The sequence below is a fragment of the Raphanus sativus genome, chromosome 7, assembly GCF_000801105.2.
Source record: "Raphanus sativus cultivar WK10039 chromosome 7, ASM80110v3, whole genome shotgun sequence".
Classification (NCBI taxonomy): Eukaryota; Viridiplantae; Streptophyta; class Magnoliopsida; order Brassicales; family Brassicaceae; genus Raphanus; species Raphanus sativus.
The window spans coordinates 13,565,500-13,578,258 of NC_079517.1; the positions used below are offsets into that span (position 1 = coordinate 13,565,500).

Below are 12,759 nucleotides of genomic sequence, written 5' to 3' on the forward strand. Positions count from 1 at the left end.
GCTATGTTTATATATAGGCGTCTGTCAAGTTGTGGTAAATTTAAATAAATAAAGACGAAAGTGTAACAAACGTGGAAAACCAGTGTTTTAGATATTTTTGACCTCGTTTTTAATTGTATTTATTAGGTATTTATTAGGTCAAAACACACGCTTTTTCTTCCATTTAAATTGGATTAGGACAAGAAAAGGAGAAAATATGCTGTGATAAATTACGAGACCGGCCACTTGTTTTTGACAATCGCAGCAACGCGAGATGAACCCGTGGGCGCTAGGGAGCTTCACTTCTTTTGTCGGCTTATTATGCTGTTAATATTTTTCGCAATAATAACAAGATATGTATATGCTTGCCTACGCAGCTACACTACGTGTATGGACATGATTGATTAAAAATACTATCGTGTAGACCGAGGCAGTCATATGCCCATGGAAACAGGTGCAAATGGTCAACGTGTAGTTTCGGTTAACAAGTTTTTTTTTCTGTTAACGGTCAAGAAAACGGTTGCCGACAAGAAACATTTAAGGCAATGTTTAGCTTAATTTAGTAACGACGAAACGTAACGCAGGCGTCGACATTATAATATCTTCAATTGGCCATTACTATTGACCCGGTCCAGCAACATTCCAGAAACAAGAAACTCATCAGAAGTTCATTGATCTTTGGAGTGTTTTTAGAAGTTAACGTAATTGGTCTTTGTGATTATTACTATTTGTTATTCGAAACTGTTTAATATCTCAACTTTTCTTTTTGTTCTTATGATTAAACTAAATTTTAATCGGTTGAAAAGTTATTACGAGTTATAATTTTATCCGATTATGTTTGGTTTACACAGATAATATAACGTTTTTGGTTCTAGTTTTCTTTGCTAGTAACTCCGCACAAATATTTCGGTTTCTGAAGATACAAATTAAATTCAAACTCTCAAAATCATCCTCAAAAATGTAAATTCAAAAGTTGACACACCAATAGAATGATACCTTTCTAATGTAAAATACTCGACTAAGTACATTATGCGATTGTTTTGATTTTTTTTTTGAATTGCTCTGATATATATATGAACTTTGAGCTAAAGGTAGACATAATGACACTGTTTTTTTTGTAACACAGGCATAATAACACTTGCAAACATATAAATATTATTCTTATAATTTTATCTATATACAGTTTCACCCGTCAATGACGCAATGTAGATGTGAAAACTAATGGAGAAAAGAGAACATATATATAAGCTTAGTTGTCAATATGTAGTACAGAAAAAATAAGATAATATTAACATTAACAAGTTCCAACTTAACATTTTAAAAAGATGCATCAAAAAGAGAAGATGACACTAAAAACCTTAAACAGATTGCTGCAATTAGAAGAAACATGGGGCCTTACAAAAAAAGCCATGACAAACTAAAATAACCATTCACTTTTCTCACACTTGCTGGCTAATATATTTTTTTTTTTGTCACGAAACATCTTCATTCACTTCCATCTAGTTAGGTGGGGGAATTAATACATCCTCACCCACCTCTTGTTCATACAAGGACAAAGCACTCTTTACAAGCAAATCTGCAACTACATTTCTCTCTCGTGGAAACCACAAAAACATAATGGCCTCAAAAGATGATGCTAAGACCTGGATATCCTCTGTAATTCCATAAATCTCTAGTGGAGGCGCCTTGCCGTTGATGGCATTGATCAGTTGCATCGAGTCCGATTGGAAAGCTGCTCTTCTTATACCTTGATTCCCGCAGGCCACCATTGCATCACGAAGTGCCAACCCTTCTGCTATTAAAGCTGAAGAGACGAAGCTAAGTCCTCTCTGTCCCTTTGTAGTTTCCCCTTGTTGCTTGACTATCCATGCTAAACCTGCCTTTTCTGTCCTCTCTGTCTAGGCTGCATCAGTTTGAACCACCACTTCCAGATGAGGCGCTGGCATTCCAACATGGGGTCGCGGGTTCTTTTCTTTACCAGCTTGCGCCTCTGACCATTCTCGAGCAGCTACAATGGCCTGTGTCAAAACATCAGCCGGATTCCCAGCAAAATTCTCAAAGACAAGTTTATTTCTAGCTTTCCAAATTGACCATAGGATCCAAGGTACTAATGGTGTAGATGCTATGCCAGCAGGTGGGAGGCACTTAAAGGCTTGCATAACGGACCAATCCTCTCGTAAATCTGTTAATCCACTAACGTCAAAGCCACTTTCGAGAGGAGCAAGCCTCCAAACATCTCGAGCAAACGGACAGTGGAACAAAAGGTGATTAATAGATTCTGAGTGTCCGCAACGCTTGCACCTTGGGTCTACATTCAAGTGACGTTGGAGGAGTCTTTCCCCCACTGGTATGATACCTTTCAAGCACTTCCATGTGAACATTTTTATTTTAGGAGCTAGCTTGAGTTTCCAAACCGTCTTTTTCCAGTCAAACTCCACCGATGCTTCTCCCTCAAGAATGTCCTCCGTCACCTCCGCCATGGCGACGTGGTAACCTGATTTGACAGTGAACTGTCCAGTGTTTGTCCCCAGCCATCTTCTGACATCCGGTACTCCTTTGATGCTTGGTTGCAATCGCAATATATGTTCCTCAAAGAATGGCAATACTTCTTGGATCCGTTGACGATCCCACTCTCCAGAGTTTGGCAGCAGGAGATCTTTAACCATTAGGTTTGTTGTGTCCCTTGTGGCCGGTCCCATAGGTCTAAGGGGACTGGTGGTGCTAAGCCACTGATCCTCCCATATATTGATGATGTTCCCGTCTCCTACCACCCATCCAAGGTTCTTAACAAGCAGGTCTCTCCCCGCAAGAATACTGTTCCACCCATGAGAGGCTGCAGAGGGCGCACTGCAGGTTAGCAGGTTACCATCGGGACAGTATTTACTCAGCAATGTTCGACCTAGTAGTCCCTCGGGATTCTCCAATAACCTGCAGCTTATTTTTGCAAGAAAAGCTTCATTAAAGGCCTGGATATTCCTCACCCATAGACCTCCGTTGTCCTTTGTAAGGGTTAATTTATCCCAGGAGATCCAAGCCATCTTCTTCTTCCCCGACCTATCATCCCACCAGAAACGTTTCAGAGCTGATTCAATTTGCTGACATAAGGAGATTGGTAACTTGAAACAGGACATCGTGTGCGACGGGATAGGCGTGAGGACGCTTTGAAGCATCACGAGCTTGCCTGCCGCTGAGAGATGCCTGTTCGACCAGCTACTTGCTTTTTGTTTAATCCTTTCGACAATAGATGCAAAGATGTCCCTCTTTCGTCGGCCAAACTGTTCAGGCAGTCCAAGATATTTGCCCACTCCGCCTTCCTTATGGATTTGGAGCTCAGACTGGACACGTTGCTTTAGCTCCTTTGGCGCTCGTCGGGAGAAAGTGATGGATGATTTCTCTTTGTTGATTAGTTGTCCCGACGCCGCTTCATATCTGTCCAGTATCTCCTTAAGCGCTGTTGTGCTCTTCCTATCGGCATTTAGGAAAAACATGGTATCATCCGCAAAGAGTAGATGGTTGATTCGGGGACTCCCCCGGGCAACCTTGAAGCCTCTCATCTGTCCTTCAGCTTGTGCTTTGTTACAAAGTCCCGAGAGCACTTCACTACATAAGATAAATATGTAGGGTGAGAGGGGGTCGCCTTGGCGGATCCCTCGGCTCAGTGAAACCATTCCTCTAGGCGAACCGTTGATGAGGAAGGAGTATGTAACTGTGGAGATGCACTGCATGATTATACCAATCCAAAGATGGTGAAATCCGAGTCTCTCCAGCACTGAAGCAATAAAATCCCATTCGAGACGATCATAAGCTTTACTCATGTCCGTCTTTACTGCCATCGATATTCGCTTCTCTGCTCTTGATGTCTTTAGTGTATGCAGAACCTCATGTGTAATGAGAATGTTGTCCCCTATTGCTCTTCCCGGGACAAACGCCGATTGATTTTCGGAGATGAGTTTCTCTAGCAAAGGTTGGAGCCGTTTCTGCAGGATCTTTGAGTAGATTTTATAGTATACATTGCACAACGCAATGGGGCGGAAGTCAGATACGCGTTGTGGGCTCTTTATCTTAGGTATGAGACACACATGAGTAGCGTTGATGTCCTCAGGGAGTATCCCAACTCTGAATGCCTCCTGCACCTCGCTAACAATGTCTGGCCCTATCTCATTCCAATGAGTATGATAGAAGCTTGCCGAGAAACCATCCGGTCCCGGAGCTTTTTCCCCATTCACCGCAAAGATAGCTTCCTTTATTTCCTCCGGCGTCGGTATAGCTATCAGGGCGTCATTGTCCTCTCGAGTCACTATTGGCTGTAGTGCATCATGAACAACATCGGTTCTGTTTCCTTGTTCCGAGGTGAACATCTTCTCAAAATAATTCACCACTGTCGTCTCTATTTCTTCTTCCTTATACACCATATTGCCCTCTGCATCTTCGAGTACTGTGAAAGAATTTGCTCTGCGCCTGTTCTTTGCGGTTGCGTGGAAGAAACCTGAGTTCCTGTCGCCCAGTTGCAGCCAGAGAAGACGACTGCGTTGTTTCCAGAACGCTTCCTCCGCCAGATACGCTTTATTCAAAGCCGTATTAATCTCATTTATCAGCACAGTGTCGTTGAGTGGACTAGTTAGAGCTTTCTCCAGCTCAAATTTCTTCTGCTCTATAAGCTCCTTACTATTTCGATGCTGCAGCTTGTTCTAGGTTGCAATTGCACTTCTGGTTGACGCTAGCTTGTCCAAAACATTACACTCATTAGACGAAGCCCAGGAATCCCTGATGACTTGTTTTGCCTCTTCATTTGAGTTTAATCTGCGATCATATCGGAAAAGACCCTTTCTTCTCTTGCTGGTAGGATCAAAAAACGACAGCAGTGGTTTATGATCTGAACCTTCATAGTCAAGGTATTGGCATCTGGCTGTTGGATACATTTCCGCCCAGGTACTGTTTGCCACAGCCCTATCCAGCCTACAACGTACAAGGTGATCCCCCCTTTGTCCTCTCCAAGATAGCGGATCCCCTGAGTGGTGTAGGTCATATAGATCCCCTTCGGCAAAGAAGGTCCTAAGGTCAGTAAATGAACCCTCTGCTCTGTCCGGACCACCAGTCTTCTCATCACTTCTCAATAGGTCGTTGAGGTCCCCTGTCAAGAACCAAGGGGCATCTCGAGTTTCTGCAGTGAGCAAAAGTTGTTCCCATAACAATTTGCGTTGGGATCTATCCGTATTGCCATAAACGAAGCTCGCATAGAAAAACTTTCCTTGATATTCAATCCTTGTTTCTACAACATTTGCACTTGAATGCAGAATAGAGAGTTTTACATTTTGTGACCAGAATAAGGCCAAACCGCCAGCCCCGTGGCCTGTTGGAGAAACAAGATGATGTTGCTCATATCCTAGTGGCTCGCATTTTTGGAGTACAACATCATTGGGATTTTTGGTCTCTATGAGGAAAAATATATCAGGCCGATGCATCTTCGTGACCTCTTTGAGACGTCGAACTGTCCGGGGATTCCCCAACCCTTGACAGTTCCAGCTCGCAATAGCTAAGGAACTGGATCGGACGGGATGCGAAAACCCGTCTTTTTCCTCGTTACCTTTGGTATCATCCTGACAATAGGGAGGTTGTCGGATGAGTGTGTGCATGACGAACCCGTCGGTTTAGCTGAATTGTCTTTTATCTTCCTTACACCTTTTCGAGAATCCTCTGGATGTAGCCTCCTTCTACACACAGTCGGTTTTGATGATACCTTCCTTCTTTTGGAAGTCCCTCCCTGTGATAGTGATGGGCTTGAGATGATTTTTTTACTTCCAGGAGGGCGGTCTGGCTTTCTCTTCGCCTTGACTGGCTCTTTAGTCACCTCACGAGGTTCCTCTTGCATCGCTTCTCCCAATCGTTGAGTTGCAGGTAATCTTGTGTTTGCCTGGGGAGATTTAGAGGTTTCTCCCAATCTGAGAGTAGCTGGGAGTCTTGGTGTAGTCTTTGGAGAAGTTGAATTGTCACCGAGTCTGTCTTTTGCAGGGATTCTTTCTCGAGAGCTTGAATTAGTTGGTAATTCTCGTGCTGTTCCCAAACGTTGTGAAGCTGGTAGACGTTCTGGGGTTGAATTCTGGTCTGAGGCTCTCAGAGATTCAATTCTTCGGCCCTCTTCCACACCTTGAGTTGGGTTTATGGTGATCTGAAGTCGAACTTCCCTACTATCTTCTTTGCTTGGTCCGCAAGCATCTCGCGGAGTGCTTTCCACAGCTGAGAGATGTGAGGGATTCCCCTCAATAGTCCTCACTGGATGTGATTTGGAAGCACTAGAAGCTGCTTCCCTAATCTCAGCACCAACTTTTTGTACCTCTCTATAATGCCCTCTGCTAGAAGGGTAAGGTTGGTTCCTGTAAGATTCTCCTCTATAAGGGCGTGTGTCTTTCTCTTGGTTGTAGCGTGATCTTTCTTGCGATTGCTGCGATCGACGGTATGAGCTCTTCTCGTGCCAAGTCTTTGAGATGGGTTTATAAGCTCGCTGGCGTGGAATGTCTCTGTGTTCCTTGGGAGGCCCACTCTCACGATCTCTGTTTGTCGCCGAGAACTGGAAGTCAGCTTGACTCCTATTATCTTGGTGTCCTTCTCTCTGTTTAGTCTGAGCTGGAATCGGAGAGAAACCTCTCATAGATTCTGAAGGGTGGGTAGAGATCTCAGCTTTTGCTTTCGCCGCTCTGTTCTCAGCTCTCGCTACTAAACATTCTTTCAGCTCATGATCTAGGCGTAGACACTTAGTACAGTGTTTATCTAGCCTCTCATACACTAAGGTTGTGGCGACTTCATCACCATTGGGAAATTCCACCACTGAGTTTGTGATCAGAGGAAGCAAACCGTTGACGTGGACTCTCATTCGGACTGATAAGGAGGTGATTTCCGCTTTCTCATAGAGACCAATGTTTCTTCCAATACTTTCTACGATTGGTTCCTGCCACAGATGCAAAGGAAGTCCCTGTACCTTAATCCAAAAAGGAATTAGGGATGGGAAGGTGGGGGAGATCGTTGGCTCCCATCGTTGTAGTATAATCAACCACCTCGCGTAATGATATGGGCGTTGCTCAAGTACTGTTAGAAGGTCAGATTCCTTCTCAAATTGGAATTGAAACATTCCATTCCCCAATTCCGAGCCCACCGGCTTGAACTCTGTCTTCCAGTGCTCAGTGAAGAAAGGTATGAGAGACCAAACTTTCTGAGCTGATTTGTTCGTCACTCTTCCAATGAGCGTAAGTGAGTGTTTGCGGATGAGGTCTGTATTGTCAGGCAGAGGCGCTTTCACTCTAGCTAGACGGGCCGGCTGTTGAGACCCTAAATCGATTCCTTTTCCTTTTTCAGCCGAAGAAATTCTTCTATGGGCCATACTGTTGAGTTGAGGTAGAGCTACGAGCTGCTGGAGTTATTTTCACCGAAACAGAGCAAGTTGAGGGAGCCCCCGAGAGTTTGAGTGCTTGCTATCGGTACAAAGTTTGTGTCTTTACTCCACCAGTTACAATGAAACTCCTTGTACTTCTATGCTTCCAGAGGTTACCAGGATTCCCCAGTAATCCACCGAAGAATAAAGCAAGTTTGCAGAGAGAGAAGTTAGTGGTGAACCCCCTCCATCGAACTGAGGCAGAGGAAGTTGCTAGTCGTCATTAACACTTCTATAGGTAACTCCGGGGCGGAGTTGACGGTGGCAGCGGTCCCTCCGACCATCGTCGGGGGAGAACCCGGTGATACTATCTGCAAGTCTTCGCTTTGACCGGAGGATTCTGCCAAAAGAGGTAAAACAATTCGAATATTCCTTTTTATCTTTTGGGTGCTTGCTAATATATCACATCACATCATTTTACTACAACCATTTGTATTTATATATCTACATACTTAAAAACTAGATTCTATCTCAAGAGTTAGCATCACCAGATCATATCAAACACTTTTCAACTTTCAAAGACCTTAAGAACAGAACTAGCTGGCTTTGCTGTTCTTGATCAGGCTATCTCCTGCGTCTGTTCTCTCTGCCTTCTCTTAAGCTTCTTCCTCTCCTGTATTCAATCTCTGCATCAGAGCTTGAGAAACCAGTGCGATAGCTTCTGCTTCCTTTCACAGACCCCACTCTTGATAACAAAGCCTCTTCATCCGCATGAATACCATTTCTTGGTTTGTGATCTAAGCCGAACAATATGAAACAATCAGGCACACAATGCAACAACTAATGATAAAAAAGGAATGGCTCAACAATGTGTTTACTCATCACCACCTTTGCAACCATTTGATGATGACTTTGGTGGATCAAGACCAGCTTCTGACTTGTGACTTGTCTGACTGAGCAAGTTCGCTTCTCTTCTAAGTAGCTTCTGTCCATCGCTTGGAGAGTAAGCAGAAGTGAGCAAAGAATCATCCATCACATCAGTGATCTCAACGTACTGACTAGTTGTGATGACTTCATCTGCACTAAACCCAAATGAAGCTCTGTAAGCTTCCAACTCCTCCATGTCTTGCTTGGGGCTTCTCGTCTGCCTATTCTGGCCAGTGTACACATCTGAATCCTTGGACACGCTTAACCTTCCACCGTTTTGAGGAACAGAAGGGTCATGATCCAAGTAAAACTTGGCGAACGTTTCAGGACAGAAGAAGTTAGACTCCTGCAGAGGCGTAGAGACACCAGTTTGAGGCGACAGCAACCCGTCCCCTGAAGCTCGAGAGATCGGTGATCTAAGAGAGCTGGCTGGACTACCAGGGTAAAGAGAGTACGTAGAGTGAAGATCATTGAAATGACCTTTGCTAGAGTTCTTGGTATCAATGGAGGAAGTCAAGAAACGGGCGTAAGGGACATCAGGCGAAGAAGGGGTAGTGAGGTGTGCAAGCTCCGGAGGGGGAGTGAAAGGAGCGGTGGATGGCTCGGTGGTGAACGTTGAGAAAACAGGAGGTGGTGAGACGAGTTGGGTTTCGTGAGCATATGGTCCAGTGGCGTACATACTGGAAGAAGGACCTCCTGGTGAGTTTGCAGCTAGGGACAAGTAGCGGTTTGGTGACTGAGCTGTTGAAGGAAGAGCAGAGTTGGTGAAGGAAGCAGGAGAGGATGGTGGAGCCAAAAGAGATAAGTTAACTCCTCCTGTAGTTTGGTTAATCAACAACACGCCATTAGGTTGTGACGCTGAGGCATTGCCGCCTTCAGGAATGCGAGAGGCGGGTACTATTCTTTTTCCTCCTTTCTGTGGCTTGAAACAAGAGAACACTTCAAAACAGCCTTCCCACCTTTTCCTCTGCACAAGAACACAATGTTACCATTAGAGATCTGAATCAATTGTTACTACAAAACTATGTAATGCTTATGGAGCTAAAAGGGTATGTTTTTTTCGAGAAAAGGGGCAATCTTTGTAAGCTTATATGCATCGAATCTAAGATCATAAACCCTAAAGTTTTGATTTTTTTTTGCTTCTTCTCAATTTCGAAGGAAAGATGTAAGCTTTTTGTTGAATTCTCAATCATCACTTGTTGCAAAAGCGTTAACAGTAACCCTTTAGCTTTACAACAAGAGAATGATCAAAAGGGAAAGACTTTAACATAAACCCTAAACGATACATTGCTCTCAGCAAGTAGATTAGTGTGAACAGAGTCGAGTTAGTCAGATCTACTACACAGAAACAGAAAAAAAATTGAAATTTGAAGAGCTTTAGAACAGAGAGACAGAGAGAAGTAAAAGCAAATGAAGAGACACCTGTTCGTGATCCTGTTCTGATCCCATTAGGTGTGTCTGTTCGTCAGAAACTACCGCGTTTACTAGATCAAAGAGGTACTACTCTCATCTGGGTTTGATCCAATTGTTTTCACTGTTTCTTTCACCTTACTGATACGATCCAGAGGACAAACCAAAAAAAGGGGTAAAAGATTATTAAAAGGGTTTGGGAAGGATAAAATTGATAACTTTGTTTTTTTCACTGATTAAGAACAAAAAAAAAATGAAGGAGGAGAAGGTAAGAAAGAAGGGAGATTTTTTAGAAGAGAATAGTAGAAAATGGAAAATCTGCACTGATGCATTGATCCTTTTACCCAATGAAAAAGCATTACTATTTTAATCAGATTGTGACTGACCATAAAGAGAGGAAACAAAAAAAAGACAAAACACACAAAGAAAAAAATTGGTGAAAAGGAAAAAGGAAAAATCTATGTTGATGTTTAAGCTCTCTAATTTTGTGTCTTTAGTCTTTGAAGAAAATAGCAAAAGCATGAAGAAGTGTATGAGTTCTCGAATTTAATTCATTCTCCTCATTTTTAGAAAAGAAAGTATAATTTTTAAGGTTTAATCAATGTGTCTACGTAGGTTATTATGTGGTTTAAGTTCGATTTCCAAACCCCTTTTTAAAGAGTTGATTCCATGAGCACGTGGAGGACTTTACTGATGACGGGGTTAAGGAGAACATGTAAAAGTCAAAAATAAATTATTGTCTTCTCTTCTTTTTCTAGGAACACGTCTAGAATCAGTGTAATGCTAGGTGATCAAGCTGACTATTGAAGTTAACTAATACAAATATTTATCTAGAACCAACATTGAGTTGATCTAGTGGTAAAAAGGTTGAGACTATAATTACCGCTACCCAGAGTTAATTTACAGTAAAAGAAACTATTTAAAATGTTCAGGTTTCAGGTAAAAAAAAAGAAAATGTTTTCTTATTAAAAAGAAACAACAAGTTTGCTGTGATTATTTTGGGGATTTAATAATTAGAAAACAAAACTTAGATTTAGAAAATTTGGCTAAACAAAAAGAGCTATCTTTGGATTATAAGAAAAAATAAATTAGCAAGACTAGGCAAAAACAAATACTCCCTCTGTTCCAAATTACTTGATGTTTTGGATGTATGCACAAGAATTAAGGTAGATACTATTTTCTAAAAAGTAACATTAAAAATATAAATCGAAACTAATTCAATCAATCCTTAAAAATAAGTATAAAATATTATTGGTCACACGGTTTTCAATAAAACTAAAATTAATATAAAATATCAAAATATCATCTACAGTATTTTGAAACATCCAAAACTTTCCAAAACATCATCTATTTTAGAATGGAAGAAGTATGTGCGTTAAAATATGCTTAAAATAAAATGTGTATATATATATATATATTGCAAGTTCCATGCAGGGCCGATTCAGAGAAGAAGTCACTCAAGTTACCAATTAGAGTAAACTTTTCTCATACCCCTATTTCTTTACATACAATCTCCTATGGGCTCCCATGATCTTCTATACCCCTTTTTCATAATTCTATTTTTGATCAAAACCCAAAATCCTAAATCAAATCCTCTCCCCTCTTCAAAACTATACCCTAACCCCCCTTCCTATTGATTAGTGAACTCATGGGCAAGTATTTAACTTCTATACCTTTCAAATTTGAAAAAAAATATTTTAAAATCGTTTTTAACCATATTTTGATGATTTTCGTGAAACTATGAAAAACAGTTTTTTGATTTTGGAAATATTTTTATCAAATTCTATAAATCAAATAAAAAATATTCACGTTTCCTATTTAATTTTATGATTTTTCGTTAGACATATAAAATTAAAAAACAAAAACTGTCTAATAGAGATTGATGAGCGAAATATAGAGGCATGAGAGGAATTGCCTCTACCAATTAGAACATCAAAATTAAAAAGGCATATTTCTAGAACTTTTTCATTAATATTTATAATCATAAAGAATATTTTAGATAAATATTACTTATTGAGAATTATTAACAACAAGTAGGGGTGGGCAAAAAACCCAAACCAAACCGTGCTCTTTATGTAACCCAATTGGTTTATGTTTTACTCAACCCGAACGGTTTGGTTTGGTTTGGGTTTAAACCGAACCAAACCGAACCAAACCGATAATCCAATATATATATATATTAAAAATATATATGATATATATATGATATATATATTTATTAACATATTGTAAATTTTAGTTAAAGTTTCGTTTTTCATTTTTTCATAACTTCCATATCTTTAAAAAAAATATAAATACGATTCAAATAATACTATTATATATAAAAGGGCTTCTTTCAAAACCAACCTACAAATTCAATTCAACCCCAAAACCAACCTCTTTTTTTTATCATTACTATTCACCATGGAAAATTCCAAACTATCCTTATGTTTTTAAATTATTTACAAAATTGCCATTATTATTTAATTATTTAATAATTTCGAAAATAATAAAAAACCTATAACACCCTAAACATTTCTTCTTATTTACAACAATGCCATTATCATCAATTTTTCAACCACCATTGACAACCATTTTTGAGCTCATTAAACCTCAAAAATTCAATATTAAACCACTTTTTTGTGATTCTAAACAAAAAAACTCTTATTTCCTCTTATTTCCTCTCATTTCCTCTCAATTTCAATCTAAAAAACTCCCATAACTTTCATTTTCATAACCATAATTTCATATTTTCGAGTGTACACTGTTGTGAGTAGGCAAAGTTGGATCCTTTTATTCATATTTGGAGCTTGGATGGTGGAAAAGAGTGGAAACAAGCTTTACATCGGAAAAAGATTACTGTTTTCATGGTTTTCGTCATTTTTTCAGATCTGTGTCGCGACAGTAGACTGTTTTGTATGTCTACGGGAAGATGTAGACTTAAATTGCGGTCTACAAGTCAACGCACAGGTTAGTTTTGCAATTGACCAAAATGCTAAAAACCTATAAAATAGACTTTCTTGGAAGTCTACGACTTTTCCTTTGATAACAAAAAAAAATAGTATGTAAACTTACCAAGAAGTCTACGTAAAGAGGTTAAT

General features: G+C 40.4%; 1 protein-coding gene across 2 annotated transcripts; it reads right to left on the reverse strand.

Moving 5' to 3' along the window:
• Window positions 1-7,760: 7,760 nt before the first annotated feature.
• LOC108814288 (uncharacterized protein At1g76660) lies at window positions 7,761-10,197 on the reverse strand. 2 transcript variants are annotated; one of them, XM_056991044.1, is made up of 3 exons: window positions 9,692-10,197; window positions 8,228-9,236; window positions 7,761-8,139 (listed from the first exon to the last, which is right to left on the reverse strand). In XM_056991044.1, exons 1-3 carry the CDS (start codon window positions 9,716-9,718, stop codon window positions 7,967-7,969), a joined length of 1,209 nt encoding a protein of 402 aa, XP_056847024.1. In that variant the 5' UTR covers window positions 9,719-10,197; the 3' UTR covers window positions 7,761-7,966. The 2 variants fall into 2 exon arrangements, with proteins under 2 accessions (XP_056847024.1, XP_018442325.1); XM_018586823.2 differs by having other exon boundaries at window positions 8,231-9,236; window positions 9,692-10,188.
• Window positions 10,198-12,759: the final 2,562 nt, after the last annotated feature.

Bases quoted from the DNA above. Each gene is read 5' to 3' on its own strand.
- LOC108814288 (XM_056991044.1), bottom strand. From the start codon at position 9,718: ATGGGATCAGAACAGGATCACGAACAG. The intron at 9,237-9,691 runs GTGTCTCTTCAT...GTTCTTGTGCAG, and splicing joins CAGAACAGGATCACGAACAG to AGGAAAAGGTGGGAAGGCTG. The intron at 8,140-8,227 runs GTGATGAGTAAA...TGTTCGGCTTAG, and splicing joins ATCAAATGGTTGCAAAGGTG to ATCACAAACCAAGAAATGGT.